The following is a 12,288-nucleotide window of genomic DNA, read 5'->3' as shown; positions in this document are numbered from 1 at the left end:
CGCTTTTTAAAAAGTGAAATATACATGAAAAAATTTTCCTGGTGCCCAACCAGAACCTGACGAGCAATTGTTCGGATATTGTAATATTCCATATGCACTTATCTGGTATCTATGGAAAAGGAACTGTCACTCACGAATTGGTGATTAGATTTCATATTGTCAAACCTGGTGGGACAAGGACAGAGAATTCTGTAAATACTCAGGAGTTCTGTGGAGAGAGTATCCAAAGATGCTCGCTCCAGTCAATTTCAAAGATCAACAGCCTTTAATTTTAGAAAGCAGTCACCATTTGTCTGCAACAAAGCTGAGGTAAGTCGAATGAAATAATCAAAGAATATGTTTCAGTTCCAATGAATCTGTTTTAAATTTTTGACGTTCAGATACTCGCTGTCTCGTTGGACGCAAGAGGCGTGGGGCGTGGAATGATTTGCAACTTTACGGACCAATCAGCAACCAGCGATTGCAAACGTTTTCACTTCTGGGGTTTCCACCAATCACGGTGGGAAGGAGGCGGGAATGAGACATGTAACGAGCTTGTGGATACTCTTGTGTTCCATCAGGTTAATTTCACCTGGTCAGGGTGGAGCGGAGCATCTCCGTTCGCATACAGCTCTCTATTCAATCTCTCAACCACATGAATTGTTGCGTGCAACCCTTCAACAGGGAACGATTTGCTGCCTTGAATGCCAACAGATCATTTGAGGGCAGTTCTAGGTTCGGTGTAGGCCTCACATGTGTGTTTCTTTTTAAATAGATCTTGTTCAAATGTCAGCAATTTGCGTGCCAGCTCGGAATAAGCCCAGTGAAACCGGGGGCGAAGATTCGGCTGATTCCGACCCAGCAAAGCGCAGATGCGTTTCACCGTCAGGAAGCAGTGAGCAGCACAGATTAGATTGTGAGAGGGAAGATTACTTATGCGATGTGGTATGTTTAGCAGCTGGAGTGAATTTACACGTTTTCATACATTGATCTTTTAGGAGCTATTTGGTCGGAACGCATATGATTTTCATGGACCCAAATACTTCCAGATCTGCGTTTCAGAAATCTCCAAATTACACACATGCCAGTACTTCAACCTCTTTAGGGCTGTAACCAATTGCTGGTTTTGTCACATGTCTTTGGGCCAAAACATAATTGGCCCTGGAGCTGTAGGGTTGAATTTTCCGTTCCAGTGAGGAATGATACAGGGCATTGTGGCATGAAGTTAAGGGAAAGGGACTTGGGTATACTGTGTAACTGTGCATTTTGAATCCTGTTTAAATTTACATAGTGCCTTTTATGACATCCTTAAGTCGTTTGTAGCCCATCAGTAATTCCTGAATTATAGTTAATGTTGCTGGGTCAGCAATGTGCCAGCCAATTTACATACAAGGGTCCACAAACAACAATGACAAAGTCGGCTTTAATGATTAAGAGAGAAATATTGGTCCGGTCATTGGGAAGACATCCCCTGCCTTTCTTCATGATAATGCTGTGGGATATTTGCCCTCAGTTCGAAGGGTCTGAGACATAGTACTTTCAACAATGGAACACTTCAGCTGTGTTCTTTACTGGAACGGGTTTTGCAGAGGATTGTAGAGTGAAGTTTATACTCCTGCGCTTCTGACATAGTGTGACACTATCGCAAAGCTGTGGCTGATATGAGCTGTGATGTCCTTGGCAAGGAAGAATGAGAAAGGAACTCAAGTTCTGAGAATCTTCTCAATCTTTGTGATCGGCTTGGGTCAGCAACCGACATGATCCGTTCCCAGATTTCTCCATTTCAGTGTAAACTATTCCACCAGAAAATACATGAGACTGTCGTGATCTGTGCCTAAACCACCATTTTTCCCTTCTCCCTTCCATCCTCTTGTTTTCTATACAAAGTGTCAACCCAATGTTAACAGTAAACCTCTTTATGGGCTTGAACTGCTGATATGTTATATTTACTAGAACTCTTCTTTTTAAATTGTTTGAACGGCTTGAGGCCTTGGTACTTGTGGTGGGAGCTTGAATGACAACATACCCATTCCATTTCACAAATGGAAACCTCCATATAATAACACAACTTTCTAAGGATTTTCAATTCATTCATGGGACATGGGTGTCACCGATTGGGTCAGCATTTAGAGTCATAGATTTGTAGAAATGTACAGCACGGAAACAAACCTTTTGGTCCAATTCATCCATGCCGACCAGATATTCCAACCCAATCTAGTCCCACCTGCCAGCACCCGGTCCATATCCCTGCAAACCCTTCCTAGTCATATGATGGAAATGTGTTGCTGGAAAAGCGCAGCAGGTCAGGCAGCATCTAGGGAACAGGAGAATCGACATTTCGGGCATTAGTCCTTCTTCAGGAATGAGGAAAGTTGGTCCAGCAGGCTAAGATAAAAGATAGGGAGGAGGGACTTGGGGGAGGGGCGTCGGAAATGTGATAGGTGGAAAGAGGTCAAGGTGAGGGTGATAGGTCAGACTGGGGTGGGGGCGGAGAGGTCAGGAAGAAGATTGCAGGTTAGGAAGGCGGTGCTGAATTTGATGGATTTGACTGAGACAGGCTGGGGGGAGGGGAAATGAGGAAACTGGTGAAATCCGAGTTCATATACCCATCCAGATGCCTTTTAAATGTAGCAATTGCACCAGCCTCCACCACATCCTCTGGCAGCTCATTCCATACACGCACCACCCTCTGCGTGAAAAGGTTGCCCCTTAGGTCTCTTTTATATTTTTCCCCTCTCACCCTAAACCTATACCCTCTAGTTCTGGACTCCCCTGCCCCAGGAAAAAGACTTTGTCTATTTAACCTATCCATTCCTCTCATAATTTTATAAACTTCTATAAGGTCACCCTTCAGCCTCCGACGCTCCAGAGAAAACAGCCCTAGCCTATTCTCCCTCTCCCTATAGCTTAAATCCTCCAACCTTGGCAACATCCTTGCAAATCTTTTCTGAACCCTTTCAAGTTTCACATCATCCTTCCAATAGGAAGGAGACTAGAATTGCATGCAATATTCCAAAAGTGGCCTAACCAATGTCCTGTACAGCCACAACCAACTCAATACTCTAACCAATAAAGGAAAGCATACCAAATGCCGCCTTCACTCTCCTATCAACCTTTCAAGGAGCTATGAACCTGCATTCCAAGATCTCTTTGTTCAGCAATACTCCCTAGGACCTTACCATTAACTGTATAAGTCCTGCTCTGAATTTTTTTCCCAAAATGCAGTACCTGACATTTATCTAAATTAAACTCCATCTGCCACTTCTCAGCCCATTGGCCTATCTGATCAAAATTCCATTGTAATCTGAGGTAACCATCTTCACTGTCCATTACACCTCCAATTTTGGTGTCATCTGCAAATTTACTAGCTATACCTCTTATACTCATATCCAAATCATTTGTATAAATGATGACAAGTAGTGGACCCAGCACCAATCCTTATGGCACACTACTAGTCACAAGCCTCCAGTCTGATAAACAACCCTCCACCACCACCCTCTGTCTTCTACCTTTGAGCCAGTTCTGTATCCAGATGACTAGTTCTCCCTGTATTCCATGAGTTCTAACCTTGCTCACCAGTCTCGCATGAAGAACCTTGTCGAATGTCTTAGTGAAGTCCGTATAGATCACATGTACAGCTCTGCCCTCATCAATCCTCTTTGTTATTTCTTCAAAAATCTCAAGTTTGTGAGACATGATTTCCATGCACAAAGCCATGTTGGCTATCCCTAACCAGTCCTTACCTTTCCAAATACATGTACATCCTGTCCCTCAAGATTCCCACCAACAACTTGCCCACCACTGATGTCAGGCTCATTGGTCTATAGTTCCCTGGCTTGTCCTTACCACCTTTCTTAAACAGTGGCACCACGTTAGCCAACCTCCAGTGTTCCTGCACCTCAGCTGTGACTATCAATGAGACAAATATCTTAGCAAGGGGCCCAGCAATCACTGCCCTAGCTTCCCACAGAGTTCTCGGGTACACCTGATCAAGTCCTGGGGATTTATCCACTTTTATGTGTTTCAAGACATCTAGCACTTCCTCCTTCGTAATATGGACATTTTTCAAGATGTCACCATCTATTTCCCTACATTCGATGTCTTCCATGTCCTTTTCCGCAGTAAACGCTGATGCAAAATACTTGTTTAGTATCTCCCCCATCTTCTGCGGTTCCGCACAAAGGCTGCCTTGCTGATCTTTGAGGGGCCCTATTCTCTCCCTATTACACTTTTGTCCTTAATGTATTTGTAAAAACCCTTTGGATTCTCCTTAACCCTATTTGCCAAAGCTATCTCATGTCCCCTTTTTGCCCTCCTGATTTCCCTCTTAAGTGTACTCCTATTGCCTTTATACTCTTTTCAGGATTCATTTGATCTATCTTGTCAATATCTGACATACGCTTCCTTCTTTTTCTTAACCAAACTCTCAACTTCTTTTATCATCCAGTATTTCCTACATCTACCAGCCTTTCCTTTCACCCTAACAAGAACATACTGTCGCTGGACTCTTGTTATCTCATTTCTGAATGCTTCCCATTTTCCAGCTGACCCTTTACCTGTGACCATCTGCCCCCAATCAGCTTTTGAAAGTTCTTGCTTACTACCATCAAAATTAGCCTTCCTCCAATTTAGAACTTCAACTTTTACATCTGGTCTATTCTTTTTCATCATTATTTTAAAAGTAATAGAATTATGGTCACTGGCCCCAAAGTGCTCCCTCGCTGACATCTCAGTCACCTGCCCTGCCTGATTTCCAAGAGTAGGTCAAGTTTTACACCTTCTCCAGTAGGTAAATCCATATATTGAATCAGAAAGGTTTCCTGTACACACTTAACAAACTTCTCTTCATCTAAACCCTTAACACTATAGCAGTCCCTGTCCATGTTTGGGAAGTTAATATCCCCTACCATGACCTATTATTCTTACAGATAACAGATCTCCTTACAAATTTGCTTCTCAATTTCCCTCTGACTATTAGGGGATCTATAATACAATCCCAATATTATTCATTACCTGTTGTCCCTTGATCCAAGTAGCATGCAAGGGCTTTTTCAGAGGGCAGTGAAGAGTTAACCATATTTCTGTGGGTCTGGAATCACATGTAGGCCATTGCAGTTAAGGACAACAGAACTCCTTCCTGAAATGACATTCGTGAACCAGACAATTGTGGTCACCATTAGGCTAATTATTAATTTGATATTTTTATTGGATTCAAAATTCACCACCTGCCATGGTGGGATTTGAGCCCATGTCCCCAGAACATTGATGGATGCAATTCCAAGGTTGTGTTGTGTTTAAATAGAATGTTTATTTTTTTTCTTTCCACCACTGCAAATGTGTAAAAAGAATCTCATCAAAAGATGAAAATCAGGTTGACTTTAAGGCTTTTGTAGATCAGACCAGACTATTGTTTGCTGCATTGGCAGTTGAGCTATTAGATAAATGAAAACCTCTTGACAGCTTCCCAGTTGCACTTTCTATAGGAATCTGAAATTAATTTGCTTGTCAACTTCTTTATAACTTAGATTTTCCACTACATAAACTTAATTTGCCAGTTCTTGGAAATTTGGAATTGATGTCACTGGTGTAGTGGGAGCAAACCCATGGTTGTTTAAGCTCACCACTTGGCACTGCGGCTTTGTTAAGCTGTGAATGGATGTACATAAAATCTGTTCAATTCCTGGGTTAACCTTTCAGAGTTTAAACTGATCCTTTTGGCCAGGAGGTTAAAGATTCATTCAAAGGTTTAAAAGTGAATATTGTAGAGAAGCTTGACAACAGAAAGAGATGTGTGTGGTGAGTTCTCTAGTCGAGGTCTGGCTCAACACTGGCGTGCAAGATAGCAATTGAGTGATTCATCACTCAGTGACTCTGCGTAAAACTGAGACTGATAACAGCTGTAATATCTAACCTTCAGAAATGACTGTGGCAAAATGTGTGAAATTGTGCAAAAATAACTTTGCTAAGAAATGTGCCAGTTTCTGTGTCATGGACTTGAAAACTTATTTTAACAGTTACTTTTGCTGAAATAATTGAAAATTGTGCAACTTGAAACTTGGACTCACAGTTAACTGAAAATTCACCTGTTTGTTAACAGTTGGAGGGACATTATGTGGATACTTCCAAGTGTGAAATTGAATGGACATCTGGGTACTTAAGGTTGTACCTGCAGCACAGAGACTTAAAGCCATTCAAATACAACTTAACATGACTTGGAAGCATCTACCCAGAAGTTATATTGTCCATTCTCCAATAATGTATTAGATAGGTGATATTAATTTACTTTGTGGAAGTTGAGAATAGAGTCATGATGGTTGGTTAAGATGAGAAAACATGGGAAGAGTTTTGACTAGAACAAAAACACGAGTATTGACTGCTTGGGCTGAATGGACTGTATTTGTGTGCACAGCCTATTTAATCCTATGTTGTGTCATAATTGTCTCTTGTGGGCAATACCTTGAAACCAAATGATTCCAGAAGTACAGAACTGTCCAGTATATTGGTAATTCATTATTCATTCTGTGAGATTGAAGTGTGTCAAGAGCTGAGTCCAACCTTGTTCTCATTCAATATTCGCCCATTTGCTTTCTGAAAGGGAACTTAATCTTCTTCTTTCAAATGACAACTTAAAAAAAACATTTAATATAAACATCCAAGTTTTATCAGCCATTCTAATATGCCTGGCCTGTAGTGTTACAAAGAAAATTGAAGATATTCTTCTCGGGATGGATATTATTGAATTTCTTTATGGACATTAAAGCTCAATGCAGTATAATGACTGTTGCTTATGCTCACAATAATTAGTTCGAGTGACCTGAGATTGAACTCAGGTGCTTCTTATGTCTTGCATGTGTGAGTACATCAGCAAGCTGCAAATCAATGTTTATATATAGCAGCGACTGAACATTGTCTTTCAAAGGACTTAATATGTTTTTTCAAGTCTGAAGAGAAATTAAAGTTTTTTTAATAAAAATTCCATCTCTGATTCCTAATTTAATTTTATTTTTCAACATTTATATTCCAATTATTCAGTTCTACCCACACATATGTAGAATTAGCTCATTTTCTGCTCCATCACCGACAAGGAAATGCCAATTGAACGTCATTCTAGGTTTCTATTACAGGCAGTTTGTAACTGAGCTTGAGGAACTGTCTCAAACCAATCCAATGTGTTTTTTTTTGTTCTGTGATTAGTTCCTATTTCCAGAGAAGAAGGGCTGAAATCTCCATGTTGTGTCCTGTCTCCACATCTTTATCCTTCAGTTTCTAATGCAAGTCATTACAAACACAACAAAGACAGAAATGGTAGAACAGTAGTGTATTTTGGACAACTTTTGTCGTAAGCAATGATTTGGTTTGATTTTATTCCATTCAATGCTATCACTAACCCATACGTTAATTCTGAACATGCTATCTTTGCTTATATACACCGATCACATCCTGCTAATTGGAGGTGCTATTTGGCATATACTGCTTCATATATTGATTACTTTGTTTCCTTTGATTTCCAGTCTGTTATTTTGCCAGTTCATGATGCAGCGAGGTGGTTGGACGAATGCCTGCAGTCGGTTCTGGAGCAGGATTTCCAGAGATCCATGCAGTTATCCATTTTCAATGATGCCAGCAAGGTTGTGTATTGTATTTAATTTTGTTTAAAATTTTTCTCGACATTCTGCATTCCTAACTTAGTAAGAGCTCTTGTTTTCAAGTACATAGTCTACCAAACAAGCAAAAGCAAACTATACCCTTTGCTTTGTGGCATATTTGATGTGCAGTTAAGTTATAACGACCATGAGATTCCAGGCTCCAGCACTGCTTTCTATTGAGTTTGTGACTTTGATAATAGGGGCTGCTTAGTGTCTTCCACTGGTAACTAACAGGAGGATGAAAAACTAAATAGGATAAGATGTAACTACTGTGATTTCCACGATTTGTGAATTTGTCCACATTTGTCTCGCTGTTTGCAACTTAAGGTACAGAAAATTGCGCGAGGTTAGTCAAAGCCTGTGAATCTGTACCTCAGCAAGTGTTGCCAATCTTGAGCCAATCTTGAGTAACTTTAAAACATAATGAAAGGAACCAAATAACTCAAATGCTACTGGCATGATTGAAAACAATTGGAATTGAAACATTATTTTTAAACATGATTTTACTTCTGTCCACCAGGGTTGGAGGGTTTGAATGATAGGGAGAGGCTGAATAGACTGGGGCTAGTTTTCTTCGGGCATTAGCAGCTGCAGAGTAACCTTATTGAGGTTTCTAAGATCATGAAAGGCATGGATAAGGTAAATAGACAAAGTCTTTACCCTGGGGTGGAGGAGTCCAGAACGAGAGGGCATAGCTTTAAGTTGAGGGGAAAGATTTAAAAGGGACTTTACGGGCAACTTTTTCATGCAAAGGGTGGTGCATGTGTGGAATGAGCTACCAGAGAAAGTGGTGGAGACTGGGACAATTACAACATTTAAAAGGCATCTGGATGGATAAATGAATAGGAAGGGTTTCGGGGGATATGGGCCAAATGCTGTCAAATAGGATAGATTAATTTAGGATATCTGATCACATAGAATTATGGTGGACAGAAGGGACTGTTTCTGTGTTGTACATCTCTATGACTCTATTATACATATGGAAGATAGCTTAACAAGTCTTGTGGTTTAATTGAAAAAAAATTCCCTTTTCAATTTGAAATTTCTGTTGATCAGATTCAATTACAATATTTGAATTCAGTATCACATACCAAGCTTAAATTTCCAGTACCAAAGCAAAACAGTAGAAGACCATAATTCAGTGAGAGCAGTGCAACATGGGGCTAATCTATAAGATACCAGCAAGAGGGACATGTTCCTGCTTTTAGTTCCTTCTTTAAGTGTGTACATTTATTGTGATATCTGTACGTCAGTACGTCATTGTGACATATGTTGAGGCTCTGATTTTAGAATTTGACAGAATTAGTTACAGGGCTCGGGGGAGGGGGGAGGGGGTATAGGGGTGGAGTGTGTTTTGGGGAGTGGAGGGTTTTTGGCTTGGTGGGGGTGGGGAAGAGGGAAGAGCAGGAATGTAATCCTAAAGAATAAACTCTGCAAGCAATAAACTATTAGAGATGAAAGTACCCCCAGTGGTTAGCGTCCCACACTTGTGGTATACAAAGCACAATTGAAGGTTTTTTAGTGTGTAGATTTCTGTACAACCACAACACTGCCAGTCAACACAAAGCAGTTGAAAACAGTTAATTCATATAAAAAGATTTCATAATCAAACTAAGAGCCCGCTCAATCTCATTCTCATCCCATTTAGTTGCAATACACCTGTACTTAAGATTGTAGGGATAAAGTTTATTGGTATCTTTTGAATTGTTTTTGTTACTATTTAACATTAATAATCTGGAGCAATTGGAAGTTCAAGCTGTTTGATACATTTGCACCAATTTGAATGCTTACTTAGACAGAACAGCATATACCTCAGACCATCCCAGTTACACAATCTCCCAGCAACAGCAGAAGCAAAATATGCTGCAGTTAATGAATTTACAAAACTCCCCTGTGATTCCTGAGGGCAACCAAGTCGAGTTTATGAGGCTGTGGTTTCCCAATCCTTCAGTTGCAAACTACCGACAACTGATAGATGATCTCATCAGGGATAGAATTGTCTTAAGCAAAGGGATCCTGGCATGACCGTCCGTCTGCCCTCCCACACAACTAACTCTCACATCATTTATTGACCGTGCAGACTAATAGGCAACAGATTAGATTTTGCAATTTGCTAAGCACTTTTCAGGCTGAATGAAAGCACCAAATTAAGGAAAATGAAAATTAAAAGACAAGATAATGCTGGAAAAGAAGGGAGTAATCAGAAAGCGACAACCACTACAGACTGGATTAGAAGCATGATAACCGTAAAAATACTTGGGCAGCTGAACGTATGCATAGATCAAAGGATCTCAGTGAAGCTTTTGAAGAAATCTCATTATCTTATGTCAACCTAATAAGAAAGTTTGCGACAACTTTCCAAAGCAAAACTTCTCATTACCATCAATACAGAGGATGGTTACTGACAAGTGAAGCTGGATGAGAGTTACAGCTTTCTAACTATGCTCCAGACACCATGTGTGAGATAGATGCTATTTGGCATTTCAACTGTTCCTGAAGAGTATCAATGTTGACAGCACAAGATGGTCACTCATCTTCCTGAAATGGAAGCTACTGTAGGTTATCTGCTCGCCTATGGATATAAAGACACAATGGAAGAAGCCATAGCAGATCATGATTGGAATCTGGAGTGATGGATAGACAGAGCTTGCCAGATGAATCTGAAGCTGAACAAGACAAAGGTACAGTTGAGGGTGTCTGAAGTCAAGTATTTAAGCCATGTGCAGACAGCAAAATGCCTTTGCCCGGATCCTAATAAGATGAGAGCTATAGGGAAGGCAAAGGGAAGCCAGTGACCTAATGGTATTATTTCTAGACTATTAATCCAGAAACTCAGCTGATGTTCAGGGGACCTGGTTCAAATCCCACCATGACAAATGGTGGAATTTGAATTCAATAAAGAATCTGGAATTAAGGGTTTAACGATGATCATGAAATGATTGTTGATTGTCAGAAAAAACAATCTTGTTTACTAATGTCTTTTAGGGAAGGAAATCTGTCATCTTTACCTGGTCTGTCCTACATGTGGTTGATTCTTAACTGCCCTGTGGGTAATTAGGGATGGGCAATAAATGCTGGCCTAGCCAGAGATGCCTACATTGCATGTGAGTAAAAAAGAAGATACACCAACCCAGCAGATATAAAAATGTTGTGAGGATTCGTTGGACTATCAACTATTTTGCAAATTTCTTGCTTAATTTATTGCCAGAATGTCAACATCTTGGCAAGGTTACTGCTAAAGGTATGCACAGAAGAAGCAACAGCTTTCACTAATGTCAGACAACTAGTGATAACAAGGCAATGCTGTGATGCTATTATTTCAATATTAAAGTCACCCTGTGGTGTGATTCCAGTGAGATAAGACAGAGCTGCCATTATGTATTGAGGAAAACCAGGTGCATTTGCATCCAGGGCATTAATACAACTTAAATGATGCTATGCCGAGACAGGAAAAGAGCGCTTGGCTAGTTTCTTTCCTTGTGGGCATTTTAGTCAATGTCTGTTTGGGACAGCCAAAATGACAGCAGAGTTTGACAACTAAAACCTTCATCAAACTGCTTCCATCTGCTGTACAGCACCTGTTAAAAATGCTCCTTCATTTGCAGGAACAGTGTCTGGATGTGACATACAAGTTAGGAAAACAGAAATGCATTACTGATATACTATCAGGAGGAGCACTCCAGTGATTAAAGGTGAGAATTCAATGACAAAGTGTAAAATCATCCAGATTCAATGAAAAGCAACAGCTCAACATGTTCTGGAATTCAGTGACCCAACAGAGAGATTGAATCTGAAAGACAAGTCTTACTCAAATTAAAAAAACACTTAACAGAATGCAACTCTGCGAGGGATCAGTATTGAAAAGATGACCTGAAACAGCAAAGAGATGCCTGTTGTTTTAAAAGACATTGGACATACAGAGATAAAAGGATTGCCCTGAATGGCATCTTGTACAAAGGAAAGAGAGTAGTTACCCCTGAAGAGATGAACAAAGAGATGCTGAAGCACATCCATGCAAGTCATCAAGAGCACGGGTTCTGTCTGTGGAAGGCAAGAAAAGTGCTGTACTGGGTAGAACTGAGAATGGATTAAGGATCACTTTAATCAGTCTAGTAATTGTAATGAATACCAAACTAAGCAAGCTCAAGAGCCGCTCATGACACATCTCAGATCAATTGAACTCTCATACACTGAGGGACTGACTATCATGTCACCATCAACTATCATTCTGAATACTGGGTGTTAGACCAACTGAAGTCAGCCACTGCTAATGAGACAGTGGCACAATCTGGTCTTTACGACTTCCAGACATTGTGATGCATGATAATGACCCTCGATTTTCAAGTGAAGAATTCAGGCATTTCATAAAGGATTTTCATCACCATTCGTCAGCTCCACATTTAACCCCACTCAAATGGGAAGGCTGTGAAAATTGCCAAAGAGGTCAGAAACAAATCGAGCATAGATTCAGTAGCATAGATGAACTACACCAACTTGGAAAATAGATCACTGAAAGACTGCTGTAGCAATCACAAAACAAAACTTACTGAAGCCAGAAGGTGTGAGTAACAACTTCAACATGAAATGACAGCAAGCCAAATTTCACTTTGATAAAACCACCAAGTCATTGCAAGAGCTGGGCTTTGGAGAGCCAGTCAGATTG

At 40.4% G+C, this 12,288-nt stretch overlaps 1 protein-coding gene across 1 annotated transcript in view; it reads left to right on the top strand.

The window, feature by feature from the left end:
* The first annotated feature begins 528 nt into the window (after positions 1-528).
* The window catches only part of qtgal (queuosine-tRNA galactosyltransferase), a 385,611-nt gene continuing 373,851 nt past the window's right edge, over positions 529-12,288 (top strand). The window contains exons 1-2 of the mRNA XM_043714488.2: positions 529-924; positions 7,491-7,607. Coding sequence (XP_043570423.1) covers positions 766-924; positions 7,491-7,607 — 276 coding nt within the window. The 5' untranslated portion in view covers positions 529-765. The remainder of the gene's footprint in view (positions 925-7,490; positions 7,608-12,288) is intronic.

The sequence above is a fragment of the Chiloscyllium plagiosum genome, unplaced genomic scaffold (assembly GCF_037043375.1).
Source record: "Chiloscyllium plagiosum isolate Xiang-an unplaced genomic scaffold, Cpla_swu_hap1 HiC_scaffold_25, whole genome shotgun sequence".
Lineage (NCBI taxonomy): Eukaryota > Metazoa > Chordata > Chondrichthyes > Orectolobiformes > Hemiscylliidae > Chiloscyllium > Chiloscyllium plagiosum.
The sequence above is the reverse complement of the archived record's forward strand: the minus strand, read 5'-3'. Positions and strand labels throughout refer to the sequence as shown.